The sequence below is a fragment of the Euprymna scolopes genome, chromosome 21 (assembly GCF_053919585.1).
Source record: "Euprymna scolopes isolate OS-2025 chromosome 21, ASM5391958v1, whole genome shotgun sequence".
NCBI lineage: Eukaryota > Metazoa > Mollusca > Cephalopoda > Sepiida > Sepiolidae > Euprymna > Euprymna scolopes.
The window spans coordinates 75,059,068-75,082,798 of NC_136502.1; the positions used below are offsets into that span (position 1 = coordinate 75,059,068).

The following is a 23,731-nucleotide window of genomic DNA, read 5'->3' on the forward strand; positions in this document are numbered from 1 at the left end:
TGATGATTGGCCATGGTGTTGAGGATTGGCAATGATGTTGATGACTGGCCATGATGTTGATAATTGGCAATGATGTTGATAATTGGCAATGATGTTGATGATTGGCAATGATGTTGATGATTGGCCATGATGTTAATGATTGGCAATAATGTTGATGATTGGCCATGGTGTTGATGATAGGCCATGATATTGCTGATTGGCCATGATGTTGATGATTGGCTATGATGTTGATGATTGGCAATGATGTTGATGATTGGCAATGCTGTTGATTATTGGCAATGATGTTGATGATTGATAATGATGTTGATGATTGGCCATGATGTTGATGATTGGCAATGATGTTTATGATTGGCCATGGAGTTGATGATTGGCTATGATGTTGATAATTGGCCGTGATGTTTATAATTGGCAACGATGTTGATGATTGCCATGGTGTTGATGATTGGCAATGATGTTGATGATTGACAATGATGTTTATAATTGGCAATGATGTTGATGATTGCCATTTGTGTTGATGATTGGCAATGATGCTGATGATTGGCAATGATGTTGATGATTGGCCATGGTGTTGATGATTGGCCATGATGTTGATGATTAGCCATGGTGTTGATGATTGGCAATGATGTTGATAATTGGCAATGATGTTGATGATTGGCAATGATGTTTATTATTGGCAATGATGTTGATGATTGGCAATGATGTTGATAATTGGCAATGCTGTTGATTATTGGCAATGATGTTGATGATTGGCCATGATGTTGATGATTGACCATGATGTTGATGATTGGCAATGATGTTGATAATTGGCAATGATTTTGATGATTGGCCATGCTGTTGATGATTGGCTATGATGTTGATGATTGCCCATGGAGTTGATGATTGGCTATTATTTTGATGATTGGTAATGATGTTGATGACTGGCCATGATGTTGATGATTGGCAATGATGTTGATGATTGGCCATTATGTTGAAGATTGACAATGATGTTGATAATTGTCCATGATGTTGCTGATTGGCCATGGTGTTGATGATTGGCTATGATGTTGATGATTGGCCATGGAGTTGATGATTGGCTATGATTTTGATGATTGGTAATGATGTTGATGACTGGCCATGATGTTGATGATTGGCCATGGTGTTGATGATTGGCTATGATGTTGATGATTGGCCATGGAGTTGATGATTGGCTATGATTTTGATGATTGGTAATGATGTTGATGACTGGCCATGATGTTGATGATTGGCAATGATGTTGATGATTGGCAATGATGTTGATGACTGGCCATGATGTTGATGATTGGTAATAGTGGTGGTGATTTGTAATGATGATGGTGATTGGTAATGATGGTTGTGATTGGTAATGATGGTGATGATTGGTCATGATGTTGATGATTTGTAATGATGTTGATGATTGGTAATGATGTTGATGATTGGCCATGGAGTTGATGATTGGCTATGATGTTGATGATTGGTAATGATATTGATGATTGGCCATGATGTTGATGATTGGTAATGATGGTGGTGATTTGTAATGATGGTGGTGATTGGTAATGATGGTGGTGATTGGTAATGATGGTGATGATTGGTCATGATGTTGATGATTTGTAATGATGTTGATGATTGGTAATGATGTTGATGATTGGCCATGGTGTTGATGATTGGCCATAAGGTGTATTGGTAATGATTGTGATGATTGGTAATGATGGTGATGATTGGCAATGATGTTTATGATTGGCAATTATGTTGATGATTGGCCATGGAGTTGATGATTGGTTATGATGTTGATGATTGGCCATGATGTTGATAATTGGCCATGATGTTGATGACTGGCCATGATGTTGTATTTGTAATGATGGTGGTGATTGGTAATGATGTTTATGATTGGTAATAATGTTGATGATTGGAAATTATGTTGATGATTGGCCATGATGTTGATGATTGGCCATGATGTTGATGATTGGCCATGGTGTTGATGATTGGCAATGATGTTGATGATTGGCAATGATGTTGATGATTGGCAATGATGTTGATGATTGGTAATAATGTTTTTGATTGGCAATGATGTTGATGATTGGCCATTATGTTGATGATTGGCCATGGTGTTGATGATTGGCCATAAGGTGTATTGGTAATGATTGTGGTGATTGGTAATGATGGTGGTGATTGGTAATGATGGTAATGATTGGCAATTATGTTGATGATTGGCCATAATGTTGATGATTGGCAATGATGTTGATTGGCTATGATGTAAATGATTGGCCATGGAGTTGATGATTGGCTATGATGTTGATGATTGGCCATGATGTTTATAATTGGCAATGATGTTTATGATTGGCCATGATGTTTATAATTGGCAGTGATGTTTATAATTGGCAATGATGTTGATGATTGGCCATGGTGTTGATGATTGTCCATGATGTTGATGATTGGCCATGGTGTTGATAATTGGCCATGATGTTGATGATTGGCAATGAAGTTTATAATTAGCAATGCTTGTAATGATTGGCAATGATGTTGATGATTGTAATGATGTTGATATTTGGTAATGATTGTGATTTTTGGTAATGATGTTGGTCATTTGTAATGATGGCGATGATTGGTAGTAATGATGATGCTTGGTAATGATGATGATTGAGCAGAATTTTATTTTTTACAAGGCGACTCAAAAAGAATTCATTCACATTGTACTAAAACCGACCGTATTATAGTCAACTGAGAAGTAGTTCCGGTGTATTGTATTACTCAGACGGAAAGATCTCAACATATCGTATTTATGATTAGCACATAAAAGGTTTAAAATGACAGCCGAGAGAAAGTACTCTAATTAAATAGTCTGTCATTTACATGAAAGATACCGACGTGAAGTTGTCAGAGATTAGGTCGTAAACTGTATATGTACCAAACAATGAGTCACTATTTCTCTATTTTATTGTTTTTGATCTTCTCGATCTGATCTGATCAATTCTGTACATTTACATACAAAACATTACGCAGATGTCTTACCATTATACATGACAATAAGGTTCCTAATTAAATATCTTTCTGCCTATCTTTCTTTTTCTCATTTCCTCCATCTTTCGTCCTGCCTCTCCCTACAATTCTGTTTCTCTTTCTGCCCCCACCCCTCTCTCTCTCTTTCTGTCGCTCCGAATATATATATATATATATATATGTATATATATATATATATATATATATATATATATATATATATATATATGTGTGTGTGTGTGTGTGTGTGTGTGTGTGTGTGTGTGTGTGTGTGTGTGTGTGTGTGTGTGTGTGTGTGTGCACGCGCGCGTGTGTATTCATGTCCCGGTAGGGGGCACGTAAGAAATTAAATATCTGATAATCATTGTTGTGTGGCTTGATGAGGTTAACAAGGAAGGGCCGTTTGATTTACGAACCCTTAAAATGTGATGAATAATTCAAGATTCGGCATTTCGTTCCATCGTTTCGTGACTCCTTCGCTCGTCGTATAAACCAGTGTGCTTACCAACAAATGCTAATGTCTCTTTCCGTATTCAAATGATACAAAATGTAGACAGCTCTCGCTTATACACTCACCCGATACTCGATATCAGAGAGAAGAGCCAGTATTTATTAAGAAGAACAACTTAAAGAGCTACACACATTAATGTATACTGTTGGTAGCCGTGGCAAGAAGACAACGGTACATGGATGCTACTGCGGCAACACGTTTATAATAAACTAGTAGGGATATTCGATGTTGTTCAGGGTCCTAATTTCTGTAAAGTACATAAATTACAGACAAAATAAAAACAAACAGATATTGATTTTTCATGTGCAGTATTATTTAGGCATCAATTAAAGGATCCTGAAACATAAACAATACCGGACGATGTCAGATAATAGTTTAGGATAAATTGGTTGTTTGAAATGAAATTCTAGTTGAAATAAATGTTTATATAAATACAGGCTGTCCAAAAAGTAACTGAAGGGGTTTGAACTAAAACAGATTCCTTATTTTTTTATGATATCTTTCTGTAATTTTAACACTATCTGACTAAGACATTCGGGGATTTTATAAAATAATGCAAAATTCAAACAATCTTTATTAATAATGTCTTTTAAATGTTGATCTTTTTCAGCTTCGCATATTTGTGCTCTTTCCAAAACATTATTCATGACAGATTGCAGAATCTCTGGATTGCGATTTACCTCCCTTATTTCGTTCCTAATGTTTTCCTTCAATTCTTGCTGGGTTCGGAATTTACTAACATAGAGTCTTTATTTAAGATATCCCCACAAGAAAAAGTCGGGGCTAGTCAAATATGGGGAACGTGGTGATATTACCATAGCGAGAGATAATGTTGTCGTGAAAGCATTGCCTAAGAAGCTCCATGGTGTCTCTCACCGTATGCGTACGTTGTTCATAATCCATTCATAATTAATTATCAAAATATTATTTGTAAAATATCTGAAATAGAGAAAAAAAAACCCATTAATGGTAAAATGACAAAGATTTTCAACCGTTCAGTGACTTTTTAGATACCCTGTATAAACTAGAAAGATGATGTTTACAGAAATAGTTTAAACAAAATGGGTTTAAGAACGATTTAGTTAATATCAATAATTTAAAAATAGGTCTGATCTTTAGCAGTCTGACGTAGTCTTACATAGACGTCACGTAAAATGACGTGGGTCTTAGAATGAGATATGGAAGTTGAGTTGTTTTTTTTTTTGGAGCTGACAAGAGAAGTTGGGTTTCTCCGAACGACCGGGGGGGGGGCGGTTCAAATTCCACAGACTGGAAATGTGAATAAGAACGGTGCATGAAACTTCAAAGGAAATGGACTATTGGAATAAAGAAAGATAAATATTATTTTATCGATGATTTCTGGGTTGGTCTGTTTTCTTCGGAGAATTTGAAGATCTTTATTCCAAATCCAATGGTTTAAACAGGTGACCTAAGAATCGGTTGAATGGAACCTAACGACGAGAAGGTATTGTTCCCTTCAATGTTTTACAATTTGTATATGTTTTGTGAACAGTCCCTTAAATGTTATACACACGTTGACATAACCACTAGATGATTGATATACGAATATATATGATATATATACACCTGACTTTTCTTTATATATACAATAAATTATATGTATTACTTTAATAACATAAATTATTTGTCTGGTTATTCTTTTTTTTCTTATTTTTTTAATTCAATTTTCACCCCAAACAAGGTACAGTGCCACTTTGAAATAGGGAGCTACTATCGGGGACATAAGTTGCAGGGATATTATGAAGGGAGATGAGCAGCAAGGTGTCTGTTCACATTACACTTGAACTTCTGCATGTCAGTACAGTTGGGAAAGTAGAATCCCAGAAGGGAGTTCCAAAGTCTAGCAGTTCTGGGGAAGAAACTATTAGAGTAGAAGGCTTTCTCACACCTAGAGATCTCTACTGTGAAGGGGTGGGATTTGGCTGCTTGTCGGGTTTGTCGGGAGTATTCACGTTGAGAGGGTACAAGTGCCTGCAGTTCGTCAGAGCATTCACCATTAAAGTACTTGTAGAACAGGCAGAGGGATGCAACATTTCGTCGATGGGACAGAGGCTGAAGCCTAGATAACAGTTCAGGACCTATCAGGTTGGCGACTCTCTTTTGAAGTCTGCCCAGGAGTGAGAGACAAGTAGTAGATGCACCAGCCCAAATGTGACAACAATGCTCCATACATGGTGGCCTAATACTTTCAGGCATAAGTAGTTTTCTAGCATGGTAGAGCAGCCTTGGCAATGTTCTCAATTTATCTATTCCAGTTCATGTTCCCTGTAAATGTTAGGTCGAGGAGTTTAAAGAAAGTACTTTCAGGTAATGTGTTCTTGGCAATTGCTATTGGTGGTAGAGACGGTTTCTTGTAATTATTGAAGGAAACAAGCTTAATCTTGGCAGCATTGAATGTGACTATCTATTTTTGTCCCCATTCCACTGCAGATTTGAGGTCATCCTCTAGTGTTTCTGCCATGTCCTTGGATATGGGTTCATTTGTTTCCCCCTCGTGTCTGTTATAGAGAGTGGTGTCGTCAGCAAATATACCCATAAAACAATTTTATCAGGGAGGTCATTTATGAATATCAGGAATAATAAAGGCCCAAGGATAAACCCCTGAGGCACTCCCGCATTTATATCATATTGTTTAGATGTACGACCGTCGAGGACAACCTGGATTTTTCTCTTACTTAAGAAGGATGTAATTACATTATGTATTCTTCCAGTGATACCATATGATCTAATTTTCCTTAGAAGACCATCGTGCCACACCCTGTAAAAAGCCTTAGATATATCGAGGGCTACCAATCTACCCTCCCCTGTTTTGTCTAGTGAACAGTATATATATTCAGAGATTACAGTTAGGATGTCTGCTGTGGAACGTGTTTGCCTAAATCCATATTGTTTGTCAGTCAGGAGTTAAGCATTTGTAAGGTGATGGACTAGAGCTTAATTAAGGACTCAAATATTTTGTCAAAAAGCAAGAGAAGGCTAATATTCTCAGGTTAAGTGTAAATAACCATTAAAAATTGCATATATTTCTGTCGAATTTAGTGTGACTGTGATGTGAAAATAACAGGCCAGATTTGTTTAATTGGGTAGAGGTGTAGTCTGAACCACTTGCATGTTTAGCTACACTGAAGAGATACAGTGACACAGTATTTTTAAATGTATAACACGGACATGTCTAACCACACTGAAGTGCTGTGATACAATGAAAAAGTCTGTTGAACACTGTGGGAAGAAAAATCGTCAGATGTTATTAGCGATAATGCAAAAACGAACAGCATACTCGTTGGCTGCTAAAATCGTTAATATATACAGAAGGATTTCCATATTTTGCTTGTGTTGAACGTATAGTGACAAAAGTTTGAACCGTAAACAGAACAACCAGTTTTTAATCTCTTCCTGAAACACTCTCATGTCTATCCACACTGAAAACGCTGTGATATACCGAAACAGTATGCCTATTTATATTATATATGAGACCATGTGTGCAATAAACAAACTAAAATGTTATATTTATCTCTACCCCAGGTTCGTCCTCTAAATACGGCGTGACTTCAGAAATCAAGGCTGCATACTCTGGGAAACGCTTTCCTTTCAAAAACAACTGCATGGCTGGGAAGGGGTAAAGTCATAGGGTGCAAGGTCAGGAGAGTAGAGAGGATGGGCCAGGATTTCATAACCACACGCCTGTGCTTCTGATCTGGCGACATACGAGTTGTGGACCGGAGCGTTGTCCTGCAGGAGGAGGGTACCTTTGCTGATTTTGTCCCGCCTCTTGATTTTGATAACTTCTCTAAAAAAAATATATTGCGCTAAGCGAATTATCCACAGGAGAAAGTTGGGACTGGTGGTGTTATTATATATATTATACGTTATTATATACATTATACGTTATTATATACATTATACGTTATTATATACATGAACAAAACGGTCGCCCACCTTCTTTTTTATCTTTCTTTCTTTTTAGAGTATAATATCGATCAGCTATGATGGGAAAAAAAAGAGAAAGAAAGATGAAAAGACAAATAAAGACTTTCTTTCTCTGCCTCAGTTAAGTTCTAAAAATGTATACTTTATTAGATTAGCACCCGGTGATTTGGGTAGCAGTCTCAGGAATTCTGATCCTCCGCCTACCTTTACTTATAAGCATATAATATTGATCAGGACTAAATATTAAAGTGAATGGAATCGAAAAAATGTTTCTTTTTAACAGCACAGACCAAGTAGTAGTCAGAAAATGAAAAGCAAAAAAAATCCTTTAAGACATGGAGGTACAAACCGACAAACTCATCCATTCAAGGAGTCAATAAGGAGAAAAATTCTGCACAAATTGTAGATTTCACTGTCTCAACAGTTCACAAGGTGGAGATGAAGACGACAGAAAAACAAAACAAATACATGGAATTTGGCAGATAACTAAAAGTAATTTTGAGCATGAAGAAATCTCAATAATACCAATAATTATAGGAGCACTAGGAAATAAAAAAAAAACTGGAAGAAAAACAAAGAGAAATTGGAATCAAAGGGAAAATTGAGACCATATAACACATGGCAATGATGGAGACAGATAAAATATTAAGGAAAATCCTTGAAAGCAGAAACCAACCCACATAACCAATGAACGCTAACCAGCCACAAGGAAATTGAAATAGAAATAAAACAAAAAACTCAAAGGAATGAAAACTGCTAGAAACTTCCAGAAATGGGCAAAAAAGAATACACACACACACACACACACACATGCAACGCTTTGGAAGAGTCAAGGAGGGTGGAAACACAGAGGATGGAGTATATTAACCAAATCTCTATTGAGACGGTATGGAAAATACTAGAGCCCTGGGAAGACTTAGCTTAAATTTCAAAGAGGACCAACAATTGTTGTTAACGAGAAATCATTTGTAAACGGCTGGTGTGATAACACAAATTTGATTTGTAACGGTTTTTGAAAGAGGTGGAGAGTCTTTGAACTCTGTTAAACCTTTTTTTCATACAACTATTGGGCACACCACTTGTTATTTTCAGTGAGCAATCACTGATAATAACTAAAATTAAAAGATTAGACTTTTTATGCTTAGTTTTAGAATTAAACTGGAATTACGTAAGTATTAATCAGAAGGGACTTTTCCTCAGTATACACCGGCAAAATTTCCGCTGAACCAGGAAGCGGAAGTAAAAAAGAAACAGTTTTATTTAACACTAGCAGGGAGACTCGACGTTGCCCGGGATTGAATGATGATCAACGAATATTTCACACTCCTGTGTTTTTATTGTCATCGAAATCCGTGAAATCGCCTACAGACAATGTCATGCAAAAAAAAAAATAAATAAAAAAATAAAATAAAAATAATAATAAAAATAAAAAGCAAACACGCTATCAACTTACCGACAGTAAAATTTTCACGGCCCATTGTTTTATCATTGTTTCTCAGTGACGACAGGGAAAAATGACTTTACCGATAAATCAAAATAATAGTTTCAATTATCGATTATCGGTAGGTATTCTGAGATCAAAATTAACTAAGATCACTCACAGATTTATACAGTAAAGTTCTGTAAATTTTAAAGAAAAACTGTTCAGCCGTTTCAGAGTCTATAAGAACGAACACACACACACACACACACACACACACACACAAAGTTGTGTTATATAATTGTAGGGATAACCGGATTTTCTGTGCTTTCGTCAATTTTACTATCAGCATGTTTTAAAGTTTATCCTTACACTTCTGCTCTCCTTTCAAGCTTGTTTGCGAATCAATCTCAGTAAATGAAACGAGTTTTAGCAGTTCAACCGGTGTACACATTATTTTGGGATGTCTATATATGTAGACACACACGCAAACAACACTTAACTTTATATATATAAGAGATGAAATAATTGCATGTGTGTGCGTGCGTATAAAATGGAATGCACGTGCATATATGCATATGCTTGTAATTATATGCATTTGCAAATGCATTCTCTGTTATTTACTGGTGGTCATGCATATTAATGATTTGTCTCAATATACTGTGCGTGCGACTTGCTATTAGATGCATTTCTCAGTAAATCTGGATGTATAATTTATACCTTGCCTTTACAAGATAATTCGTTCTAAACAATAATACATAAAGCGTGTGTTCACGAATGAATGTATGGATATGCGTAGAATAAAATGCTAAGTTATCTTTTGAAGTATGTTTTGAAACCAACTCTTTAAAAAATAAGACGATTCCCTCTCAGTGGCGTAGCTAGAGTAAACATCACCCGGGGGGGGGGGAAGGCCTGCTCAAATGTCGCTCCACTGACATTGTGTCACCCCGCCCCTTTAGATACAACACTTATATATATATATATATATATATATATATATATATATATATATATATATATATACTAGCAGTTCAGCCTGGCTTTGCTCGGCCCCTATGTACTGTTCATAACTTGCCCTACGTGTGAATACACTTTATGTAACATTTCAAATGTTTATTAATTTATTTTTATTTCGGACTATTATTTTCATCTTTATTAGTTGTTGTTTATCTTTTTTATTGGTTTTTGTTTATTCACAACGTTTCGGCCAACTATTCCTCTGGCCTTCGTCAGGTGGTAACCGCGACGGATAGGAACTTCGAATCTCCTAACTGCATTCTCAGCCATCACTGCCATCCGTAGTTGTTGTCGTCTCACCACATTTTGGCCAAAAGCCGTGGCGCAGTTGATAGAGACGTTGAATCTCTATAGTTCCAGATGAACATTGTCTGAAGATAGCGGTTTCAATCCCACCCAAAGCGTGCCAGAGGTTAATTGGCCAAAATGTGGTGAGACGACAACAACTACGGATGGCAGTGATGGCTGAGAATGCAGTTAGGAGATTCGAAGTTCCTATCCGTCGCGGTTACCACCTGACGAAGGCCAGAGGAATAGTTGGCCAAAACGTTGTGAATAAACAAAAACCAATAAAAAAGATCAAAAACACCAACTAATAAAGATGAGACTAATAGGTCGAAATAAAAATAAATTAATATATAATGCTCACCTCAAAAATGAATTCCAATTAAGGAATAATATATATATATTCAAATGTTTAGACCAAAAATTGTCTGAGTAATTTCGTAGAGACCGCAAATTTAAATTTTTTTATAACTAAGCCCCCAAATTTTGATAATTTACCATTTATTATTTTTGTCTCTAATCAAAATAAAAAAAAAGTTTTACCCATAGCCGAAGTTATCTACATCTAAAATTTCAAGTCCTAAGACTCAAAATTGGTGGAGAAATTTGGTAGAATCTGCAAAGGTCAACTCTTTCAACTTTGACCTTTTTGGCAGCGAAATTTTCGCCCCAAACTGATTAAAATGCTTGCCGCAAGTCTGAAGCCCCGTTATGTATAAATTATAAATGTCTAGACTCAAAATTGCTTGAGTAGTTTGCTAAACACAGCAAAGATAAAATCTTTTGAACTTTGACCCCTTCACAGCTCAAATTTTCGACCTAAACCGATTAAAAAGCTTGCTCTATCTTTGAATAACCTTTATGCAAAATTTCAAATGTTTAGACCAGAAATTGGCTGAGTAAGTTGGTAGAGACCGCAGACGGCAATGTTTTTTAAACTTTGACCCCGACTTTAACCCTTTAACACTTATTTTTTGAGCTCAAATCAAATAAAAAAAATTGACCCATGTCCAGGTAACCTACATCTAAAATATCAAGTGTTTAAACCCAAACTTGGCGGAGGAGTTTGGTAGAGTTTTCAAAGGTAAAATCATTGAACTTTGACCCCTTGACAGCCAAATTTCTGGCCGAAAACTGATTAAGAAGATTTTCCCAAATCTCAATATCCCTTATAACAAATCTCGAATCTCTAAACTGAAAATTGACAGAGTTATTTGGTAGGGAAATCTACACAGACACACACAGACAGAAATTTTCACTTTTATATATATACCAGCAATTCAGTCCAGCTTTGCTCAGGCCCTAGATTCTATTCATAACTTTATGTGCATATGTATATATTAAGAAGTGTGTATATGTATATATTAAGAAGTGTGCATATGTATATATTAAAAAGTGTGCATATCTACGGTAATGCCTTTCTATATAATAGGCTTCATTAACTACCATAGAAAAAAGTTGGTAGGGATAGCAGAGGTAAAATTTAAAAGAATTTTGACCCTAATTTTGACCCCTTAGCATTTATTATTTTAGGCTCAAATTAAATTAAATGTCTGACCATTATCTAAGTAACCTACATCTAAAATTTCAAGTGTTTGGACCCAAAACTGGCGGAGGAGTTTGATAAAATCTGCAAAGGTAAATTTCGACAATCCCCTTTTTATGGGGAGTCCCCCCCCCAATATCTTAGGTAAACAACTTCCTCCCCCCCAAAAAAAAAAACTGCCTCGCAGTAAAAGTTAACTGCGGGATTTCTATTTGACCTCATAAAATTCACGCACTTCCCAATTCAGGTTTTAATGCTTAAATAAATTCAAACGCATTCCTTTTTTTACTCTCCCTTGCTGGCCGAGCGGGTAACATGCCAGTTTTTTTCACCCTTTATTTTCCACCTTTGCCTCCAGGTTTCTGGTTCGATCCTACCTATTTACCTCCATACCAAAACTTTTTTTTGCTATCGTTTTTTTTATTTTATCATATTTGTTTTCATCTACCCCCCCCCCCCCAAACACACGCACCTCCAAACACCCGGGCAACGCCGGGCATACCCCCTAGTCTATAATATAAAAGGCAAAAATCTGTTTAAATGTATGTATGTATGTATTGATGTGTGCCTAAAACTTTCGACAGAGGCGACGGATTTTCACAAGATTGGTATCGTTTTGAAGCTCGACTCTTCTAACGACACATATAGAAAAATTGGCCAAAAACATTAATTTCTTTACCTTGAATTAGGCACTTTTCTACAGAAAGGGCTCGCTTTTTTTACGATATTTTCGAAAGTCATCCCCTCTTTATGATTGTCTAGCCTTAATTTAAACCTAAGTCATTTCCGGTTTGGAGATGGGCGCGACAGCAAAGGCGTCACATTTTTTTCACGTTCTTTTCCTCCTTCACGGTACAGGTTTGAGCCTGCCTGCCCACTACCACTTTTTCTTTTTTGCTCAGCAAACACCTCCAAACACCCGGGCATTTATTCGGTTTATTCAGACTATTGTTATCATCTTGGTTGTTATTTTTAAAACGGTTCGTTGTAACTTCCGACCTTTTTCATTTGTGTCTTGTCATACTTGGGAATCGTTTTGTTGAACTTGGGAATCTTTTTGTTGAACTTGGGAATCTTTTTGTTGAACTTGGGAATCTTTTTGTTGAACTTGCGAATCTTCAACAATGCATGAAGTAGTGGATAAAGTACTTTATGAATTCACTTTTAAGTTACACTCTTCTGAAGATTGTAGGTTCAATCCTCAATGCAGGCCACATTCAAAATACAATTGCGAATTACTTTGGGCTTCTATAGAGTTATGGCTTATGAAATGAAAGCATGCTGCCTCCCCCTGCATTAAATAAAGGGTTCGGTTCGACAGAAAGATTTTCAAGTTCGACAGGATACACCTGAAGAGGTTACATCGACCAAAACGTTCTGAAAATAAGACATAAAATGACAACAGTAGTCCGAAGAATGTAAATAATGCGAACAATAAATCTTCATCTAAAAACCCCGGAGATCTAAAAATCAGTTTTATCCTATTTTTGTTAACATAGTAATAATAAACTGCAAGTACATGTACCCCCTCGACGTAAATACCCCCGACAAATCCGACAAGCAGCTAAATTCCACCCCTTCACAGTAGAGATCCCTAGATGTAAGAGAGCCTTCTACTCCAGTAGTTTATTCCCCCAAACCGCTAAACTTTGGAATTCCCTTCCAGGTTCCTGCTTTCCCAACTGTACTGATATGCAGTAGTTCAAGTGTAACGTGAACTGACACCTTGCTCCCAAATCCCCACATAGTACCCCTGATGATAGTAGACCCCTACATCAAAGTGGCAATGTGCTTTGTTTGGGGTGAAAATGTAATTAAAAAAAATATGGCGAACCGACAAAATACAAAAACTTGATTTTTATTTTTTTTATTAAACTTCTACTAAATAATTTTTCCCGTTGTTATGGTAAGGGCAATCATTCTTGCATAATATGCAAGTATATAAAACACCTTTTTTTATTTAGAGCGTGGCTTTTACTTATGCCCCTAATTGTATGAACATAGATTTTTGCTTTCCGCAATGCCCGGACACAGTTTCTGCTAGTTTTATATAACCCCGATTTTAGGCAAGTATTCAGGGTTATTACCACAATTAACACACCGATTTTTTCTGAAGCTTACTCGTAAGGTTTTCTTAAGTATTAGTATTTATTGAAATATCTCAAGCGTGACAGAGAAACTAATCTACCGTCTTACCGACTGAGCAAAAAGGATGCCTCTAAAGAAATATCAGTTGAAAACTTCAGCCTATCCCCAAAAGCTAATAATTTACAACTAAATTCCCACTATGAAAAGAAACCAAGAGTCATCATATCTACTCGAACTAACTCGTTCACAAAAGCATATCTCTTCTCGCAAACCTCACATCCGAGAGTTTTAGACAAATGGACGTCTTTTTTAACTTGGCCATTTTTTTTTTGAACGAAGCTCACAAAACATGGCGTTATAGAATTTTGACATAAAGATGTCACCCACCATAACTAATCTGGCAGAAGAATATTGGCGATGTCGTCAATTGCCAAAAATTAATCTCGAAAAAAAAAGGAGAAAAAAAAAGACTGGCCATTAAAAGTCTACATTTGAAACGTTCGGACGATTAAGCGATTTCACTCGATGCGCACAAAGTTAAAGCTTCATTACCGAATTAAAAATATTGAGTTTTGTGACGATCGTCGTCTTGTACGTTTTATGTCATGTTTTTCTTTCTTACGTCCAAATAAATGGCTGACATATTTTTCTACAAAAATTGCATATCATCATTTTTTAAAATCTATTCCTAAATGTCTGCTTTCTCTAATAATGTTAAATATTTCTTAAAAACATATAATCATCGTCGTCGTCGTCGTCGTCGTCGTCGTCGTCGTCGTCATCATCATCATCATCATCATCATCATGTAAGATTAAACGTCTGTTTTACATGTTGAACACACACAAATTTTACTGTAATATTTATTGGGTGGGTTTCTAACAGGATTGTGTTTTCTTTTCATTTTTAAGTCATTATCGAAACTTTAAATATTTAAGTGTCAATTCGCGGCAATGTTTCTTGTTCTCACCTAACGTTAGACACTATGTGTTTGTCGAACCAAACAAACGTTTTAGAGTGAGTAAAACCACTAAAATCCTTTTCTTGATATGTAGAAGAGTAACTTACCTTGCTTTGATAGCATTTATTGGTGATACGTTCGTTTTCTTTACCGCTTTTTTGGCACTAATGCCAATGAACATGGGAATCTTTTTGTTGAACTTGGGAATCTTTTTGTTGAACTTGGCAATCTTTTTGTTGAACTTGGGAATCTTTTTGTTGAACTTGGGAATCTTTTTGTTGAACTTGGGAATCTGTTTGTTGAATTTGGGAATCTTTTTGTTGAACTTGAGAATCTTTCTGTTGAACTTGAGAATCTTTCTGTTGAACTTGAGAATCTTTCTGTTGAACTTGGGAATCTTTCTGTTGAACTTGGCAATCTTTTTGTTGAACTTGGGAATCTTTTTGTTGAATTTGGGAATCTTTTTGTTGAACTTGGCAATATTTTTGTTGAACTTGGGAATCTTTTTGCTGAACTTGGCAATCTTTTTGTTGAACTTGAAACAGCCGACAATTGTTAAAGCGATTACGTGTGGTTTTATGACTTTTCTAGTCGGACTTAGCGTTAGTGTAAAAAAAAAAAATAACTTTATATCCAAATCCGATCCTTCATATTAAATTCTAAATTAGTTCTTATTTTATCTCACATGATCGCCTAAAAATAGAATCTCATTTTGGAGAGGAGTGATTTAGTTAAGGTTGTTATTAATTATGTGCATTTTTTTTTTACTTATCTCCCTTCGGTGGCAGATTTAGACACAAGGTTGATTTTTAATATATAGCATCCTGTTTACCAAAGAGGGGCACACTAGATTAGGGGGAAATCTTTTTTTTTGGTACTAGTGCACTTATTGATTCATGCTGAAATAATAACGTTATTATTTAAAAAGCCATTCTTAATATGGGGAGGGGAGGGTTATTTGTATATATTCTGTACTTTAACCTTGCAATTGAATAAAAAAACATATAATAAAACTTTAATTAAACTTGGAAATACGATTTAAAAAATAGCGCGGATCAGTAAGTGCACTAGCACCCTTTTTTAGTCTCAGTCTAGAAGGATTTCTCTTTCACTGATCGAGGACAGAAAAGATCAAGTGTAGAATGTGAACAGATACTACACTTTGAATTATCTATTCGCTGTAAAAATATAACATATAACATGGAATAAGTTCATCAAAAGTGTGGGAAAATGAGGAACGGTGTTCATGTTATATATTATGATATCTATCTTACTCTTAGCTAGAACTGTTTCGTAGGGGGGATTCAAACGGATGATATATAATATAAAGAGTTTTGAAACGGCACCAAACTGTTATGTTGTATATGACCATCGTAGCTGTATAGCGAGTGTATATATGTTTGTCTTGTATATGGGAAGTGATATACAAATTACCATTAGCGTATGAAGCGATGCTCTTTGTGTAAACAAATTGAGCTTAAGTACTTTGGACAATGTCAAAACATTGTTGATTCACTGCAGCCATATAGCGCAACGGTTAGAAGATCCAACTGTCGTTTGGGCGATCCGGTTTCGATCCTGGCTTGAAGTTGTTGCTTGTCTAGCCGCACTGATGAGCTGTGAAACAGCGAAACAGTATTGTATGTGGATGACTATAGTGCTCACTTTCTTAAGTTGAGCATTTGGGAAGTGATATACAAATTACCATTAGCGAATGAAGCGATGCTCTTTGTGTAAACAAATTGAGTTTAGGTACTTTGGACAATGTCAAAACGTTGTTAATTCACTGCCCGCATAACTGCTTGTCTAGCCGCACTAATGAGCTGTGAAACAGCGAAACAGTACTGCATGTGGATGACTATATATATATATATATATATATATATATATATATAATTACGACTCATCAGAGTGTCTGAATCTACTGAGATTCGAAATCGGGACCTCATGGTAAGAAGCATAAAACTCTACCACTAGACGTTGCCGCACAACTGCTGAATGTATCGCGTTTTATATAGATGTCATTTGTTTTTGTTTTGCAATAATTTTTGAATGAATTCAATTATTTATACGAAAGGGCATTTTTACCTAAATGCGAGTTGGGAATAATTTGGGAAGCGACATATATATTATAAACATTTTTTTTTTTTTTTACAAAGGCGTCACCACATTATCAAGGCCCAGAGGCCACTCAAGGATAAGGGTTAAAGAGTGTACAGTAGAAATTGGTCAATATAGTAATCATTAGTAATGAAAATTTGGTAAATTTAATAACTTATATGGAACGGCTCATCAAGAACTTATTTACTTTAGACTTGAACACAACCATATTGTAGTCAGTCGGAAAGCAGGAAAACGGAAGACAATTCCACAGGCGTGCAGTTCTAAGAAAGAAGCTTTGTTCATGGAATCTACGTTTAGGTTTAGGCATAGATAAAGAGTGGGGGAAATTATTGATAGTGTTTACAGCTAGACGAGTGTTTCTTGTGAAAGTTTGGCGCGGAGGGACCATAGATTGAAGCTCAGTTGAACACTTTCCATGAAAATAACGATACATCAGAGACAAACTCGCAACATCTCTTCTGTGAGATAGAGGTTGCAAGGAGGAGAAAAGGACATCTCCTACGAGGCTACGAAGTCTATTTTGAACTCTATCAAGGCAGGACAAGTCCTTTCTAGCAGCTCCTGCCCAGATGTGGCAACAGTATTCCATCCTTGGACGTACCTGGCTCTTATATAGGTAGAGAATAGCATCAGCAGTGAGATATCTACTGGATCGATAGAAAGATCCCACCATTTTTCCAGCGGCCTTGGCAACAGATTTGATATACGTGTTCCATTTAAGATCAGGAGTAATGGTCAAGCCCAGAAGCTTGTCAAAACTTGAGGCCTCCTGAAGACGAGAGCCATTCATTTCAATTGATGACAAATGTGAATTAGAATGTTGATGATGTAAAGAGAGAAGCTTGGTTTTAGATGCATTAAAAGTAACCAGCCACTCCTTTCCCCATTGTACTACGTGCTCAAGATCAGAGGAGAGAGAATTGGAGAGAACTTGGTCGTTTACTTTCTTAGATGTGCTACCATAAATGGTAGTGTCGTCAGCATAAATGTCTACAAATGATGTAAGGATATGATTTGGAAGATCATTAATGTAGATCAGGAAAAGAGTTGGGCCCAGGATGGATCCCTGAGGGACACCGGCATTAATACTGTGAGCTTCTGATTTTTGCCCCTCAACTACTACTCTTATGAACCTATCAGAAAGAAATGATTTAATAATTGAGAAGACTTTTCCAGCTATACCATAGCTAGCGATCTTATGAAGTAAACCTTTATGCCATACCCTATCAAAGGCTTTAGATATGTCAAGAGCAATTGCCCTAGAAAGATTGCCACCGTCGAGAGATTTGCTAATCCTATGTGATATAACTGTAAGGACATCTGCTGTAGATCTAGCAGAACGGAAACCATATTGAGTGTCACTAAGAAGGTTATTTTTGTTGAGATGTTTGATTACTTCTGTATTTAACACAGATTCTAGCAACTTACTCATGACGCACAGGAGACTTATTGGCCTGTACTGAGAGGGGGATGAGCGATCACCTGAATTCTTAAATACAGGGCATACTGATGAGATTTTCCAGGGAGATGGGAAACTATTCTCCTTAAGACAACGTTTAAACAGTTTTGTAAGTATGGGCGCTAATTCAGGTTGAAGTTTTTTGAGTACTATAATTGGAATACCGTCTGGGCCAGTTGCTTTACTGGAATCAAGGTTTTTGATTAGCTTCGCAACATCACATCGGGAGTATGTATGTCGTGGTAGCACAAGTGCTATGAGTTCATATATTATTCCTTAATTGGAATTCATTTTTAAGATGAGCATTATATATATTCATTTATTTTTATTTCGGACTATTATTTTCACCTTTATTAGTTGTTGTTTTCATCTTTATTGGTTGTTGTTTTTCACGACGTTTCGGCCAACTATTCCTCTGGCCTTCGTCAGGTGTAACCACGACTGATAGGAACTTCGAATCTCCTAACTGCATTCTCAGCAATCACTATCAGATGTAGTTGTTGTCGTCTCACCACGTTTTGGCCAAGTAATCCTCTGGCGCGCATTGGGTAGGATTGAAACCGCTATCTTCAGACAATGTCCATCTTGAACCGTAGAGATTCAACGTCTCTATCAACTGTTTTTCACCTGACAAAGACAAGAGGAATAGTTGGCCGAAACGTCGTGAAAACAACCAATAAAGATGAAAACAACAGCTAATAAAGATGAGAATAATAGTCCGAAATAAAAATAAATTAATATGCTATTAGTTCGTTAGAACACATTCTATTAAAGTATTTGTAAAATAGGCACATGGATGAAGTGATGGGAGAGAGATGGGAGCTTGGTCGATAATGCTAGATCTATTAGATTTGAATACATTTTTTGACCCTGTCTAAGAGTGGAAGACTAGTGGTAGATGCATCAATTTTGATGTGGCAACAATACTCCACGCATGAGCGAATGGTGGCTTTGTAAAAATATAAAATGTTCTCTGGTGTGAGTATTTTTTTTAGCACGGTAGAGGGAGCCCACTTTTGCAGCCGTCTTAGCGTATTTGTTCCAATTCATGTTGCCTTTTGTGTCATTTTAACAATACACTTTTTTGTGATTTGTACCTTGCTTGGGATACTTATTACTTTTCTTTTCTTTCAGGTTTATCTGACTGTCTGGCTGGCCTGTTTGTAGCCGTAGTTGAGACAATGTACTCATATCATCGGCCTCACTCCTTCCGGTCCCCTGTTGACTGAATCGCAAACTCCCAACTGTTCATCAGCGACCATGTTAATACAGCTGTTCATCTTATTCTTTCGAATTAGCGTCTGTTTGACGGTCGACCTCACCTATCGAGTTGAGGAAGAGAAGAGCCCAAACATCTACATTGGAGATATTGCCACTGACTCACATTTGATGGACACTCTCTCCCCGGATGACCAGAAACTGATCTCTTTCAGCCTCTTCCAGCATGATGTGACGGACGTGCCGCAATTGTTTCGCGTGTCCAAAAAGACAGGGAAGCTTTACACAACTCAGACGCTAGACGCCGAGTCGCTGTGCGTCTACAATTCCGAATGTTACCGAATCATCCGCCTGGCTGTGCAACGAGCGAACTCTTTCCTACAGCTTTTCAAAATCCGAGTTATCGTGGTGGACATCAACGACCACCGGCCAGAATTTCCAACACCGAACATCAACATTAAATTCTCTGAGGGGGACTGGAAAGGAAAGAAGAAGCTGATCCCTAACGCCGTCGATAAGGATGTCAGCATTGCTAACTCGCAGATCACCTATCAGTTACAGAAAGATATGAACCAGCCTTTTACTCTGTCGGTCTCTGAAAGCGTGGACGAAACATTCGACCTTCACGTTACTCTTGAGGAGAGACTGGACAGAGAGACGAAGGACTCGTATCTGATACAAGTAATTGCCATGGACGGAGGATCACCGCCCAGGCAGAGCGTCCTTGATATCCGCATATCAGTGACTGATGTGAACGATAACAGTCCTGTATTCTCCAAAAATGTTTACAATATCTCTGTGAAGAATGAGGAGCATGGATTGACCCCGATCACCGTTCTGTCAGCGTCAGATCGGGACGTTGGGAAAAACGGTCGCATAGTTTACCATTTTACTTCAAAAACATCCCGGATGGCAGCACACTATTTCGAACTGAATGAAATAACAGGAGAAATTTTTCTCCGAAAAACATTCGCTTCCGGTCAAAAGCTTATACACAAACTGTATGTGAAAGCGAGAGATGGCGGAAGCTCCCCACTTAGTTCGGTTGCAATGGTCATTGTCAATGTAATAAGCCAACTGAATAACGCACCGATTATCGACGTGAACTTTGTGTCATCCTCGTCAGAGAATAAGGCCATTATTTCCGAAGATATCGAGATTGGCAGCTTCATGGCATATGTTAGGGTTACTGACCATGATGCTGGACTTAATGGTGAGGTCACTTGCGATTTATATCACGACAAGTTTAAACTTGAAATCATAGGCCCAAAGGAATATAAAGTGACCGTCAAAAGCTTCGTAGATCGAGAGATGGAAGACCAGCATGAATTTACAATAAGCTGCCAGGACAAAGGCTCACCAACCCAGCGCACGGAAAATAGATTCTCGATTCAAGTAATCGATGTCAATGATGTGCGTCCACAGTTTTTAAAAGAAACTTTTAAATTTTGGATTTATGAGAATCAATGGCTAAATTTCTCTGTTGGTTATGTCAACGCGACGGATCCGGATGAAGGATCTGGAGGAAAACTTACTTATTCCCTGTTAATGGAAAACGATCAGTTTCTACCTTTTCAGATTACAGACGACGGTCTTATCTCTACGGTCATATCACTGGATTACGAGTTTCAGAACAATTACAAATTTCCAGTTTTTGTCGAAGACAATGGCATTCCTTCGCTAAACAGTACCGTCAACGTAGTGGTCCAGGTAAAAGATAAAAACGACAACGCTCCCTACTTCACATTTCCCGGCATGAACCCTTTTACAATGGACGTCGACTATCACCCATATCACCCAAACAACATCACCGTACTAAAAGCATCCGACAGCGACAGTCGTGAGAATGCCTTCCTCAAGTACTGGATCTCATCAGGGAACGACAAGCAGTTGTTCGCGATCGATCAGTACACAGGCATGCTCTTCTTCAAGCACACTGTCACCCAGCAAGATGCTGGACTGTACACATTGCAAATTAACGTAAAAGACAGTGGTGTTCCGAGCTTGTCAGCCACCACTACATTATCGTTGAGACTCAGCGTCAACAATAAGACATCCGAGATTCTAAACACCGTCCACCTAAAACCTGACTATCAGGTACACATGTATTTACTTATAACGGTTGTGCTTGTCGCAGTCACTGTGTCTGTACCCCTCACGGCAGCAATTTCGATCTGTATTATTCGTTGTTATAACCAGAGAGATGAGCCTGTTCGAGAGGACTCCAATTTTTCTTGCAAGTTTGTCAATGAGCATGGAAATTTGGTCTGTCGTTCCCAGCTCGCCATTAGTTGGCCCGATGTACCAATGGCTCTGAAGACAGACTTGAATGTGGCGTGGAACTCTTTGCCGACCAGGCCAAAGCAAACTCTACACCAGACAGACGAAGTCGCCAGCAGTCCAATGCTGACGACATTAGGGATGAAGATCCACACCGCTAGAGAAGTCACCTATGAAGTAAGTTCGCTTTTCTCTCCTTTTACTACTGTTGAGTCAATGTTAGGAATAGTGTTTATAATATTAGGGTTGTTGCCTAGCATTGAGAAGAGCATTATGACACTATCAACATTCGAAGTGTTACAAAGTAAAAAAAAAAAAATATTAAAAAAAATAGGAAATAGGTTTATCAGCTGAACAATGGAGAGGAAGTTGTTCAACAAGGTACGCAAAAATGGATAAGATTTTTAATCCAAGTGTGGCGGACAAAATACCGAACATATTTAAAGTTAGTTTACAGGCAGTTTTAGGTGTAGTGGTGAGTTTTGCGACAGTTTACGACAGTTTGCGGCAGTTAGGGAGATTCTTAGGTTTGTGACGGTTGATGACAGCTTTGAGCTGAGAGTTGCGATACAGGTAAGGCAGGTCGTGGCTTGGACCAGAACTAGAACGTTTTAGGGGGCGGAGATGAGCCGACGGTAACTGACGAACACGACCTCGATAATAGACCTAAATGTTCAGAGGGTCGATGGTGTCACACACACAATCAGAGGGCAACAGATATTTGCAGAATATGTTTTTCTTTTGTTTTTCTAGTGTTATTTTTTATTTTTTATATTTGTGAACCGCTGCGCCCCGTACTCGGTGTGAGAGACGACGATACGGCTAGAAAAAAAAGACGAAAGTGATGAAATCCACAGCATACAATGATGGGATCAGCGGTCCTTGTCGAGTGGAGTAACTCGTGGTATCACACATGCCCAAATATTTCTATAAAAATGGGGTAATCAATTTACAATCAACGTCGCAAACTACACTGGTTATCATCAAACACCCACCGCCTCGCATACTGTAGAAAAATCTTTCTTTTTTCTTTGTAAACCTCTCCAGTTGTTTTTCTTTTTACTTACTTTCTTTTTTAATTTAACCGATCAGACAATATTTCATATGGACATGAATATTACTGTTAACTCTAGCGAAACATAATTATTTTCTCGTCATTTTTTAACGGAGAATGTACACGCGCAGTTTAATAATTGTTAATCAAGCAATAACACATTATATCCGAACAGAGAATTTCCTATAATTTTATAGTCAACTGTTTGACTAAAAATAAACATTGCCTTGAAATAGATGTTAACAAGTAAAATATGCAATGTATACTATTTTAGGAAGTTGATTTGATAATCATTTAAATTTTCAACCTCTACCAATATATATATATATATATATATATATATATATATATATATATATATATATATATATATATATATATATATATATATATATATATATTTTTTTTTATTACATTTTCACCCCAAACAAGGCAAATTGCCACTTTGGTGTAGGGGGCTACTATCAGGGGCAACAACTACTGGGGTACTATGTAGGGATTTGGGCAGCAAGGTGTCGGTTCACGTTACACTTGAACTTCTGCACGTCAGTACTGTTGGGGAAGCAGGGACCTGGAATGGAATTCCAGAGTCTTGCGGTTCTGGGGAAGAAACTATTGGAGTAAAAAGATCTTTTACATCTAGGGACCTCTACAGTGTGGGGGTGGGATCTAGTAGCCTGTCGGGTTTGTCGAGGGTGCTCGCGTCGTGGGGGCACAAGTGATTGCAGTTCATCAGAGCATTCACCACTAAAATACTTGTAGAACAGGCAGAGGGATGCAACATTTCGTCGATGGGACAGAGGCTGAAGCTTAGATGCCAGTTCAGGG

The 23,731-nt window shown here is 37.3% G+C and overlaps 1 protein-coding gene across 1 annotated transcript in view; it reads left to right on the plus strand.

The window, feature by feature from the left end:
• Window positions 1-23,731, plus strand: part of LOC145242514 (protocadherin gamma-A11-like) — a 282,634-nt gene that overhangs the window by 80,081 nt on the left and 178,822 nt on the right. Inside the window, exon 2 of the mRNA XM_080105577.1 lies at window positions 19,486-22,026. Within this exon, the coding sequence (XP_079961703.1) occupies window positions 19,612-22,026 (2,415 nt within the window). The 5' untranslated portion in view covers window positions 19,486-19,611. The remainder of the gene's footprint in view (window positions 1-19,485; window positions 22,027-23,731) is intronic.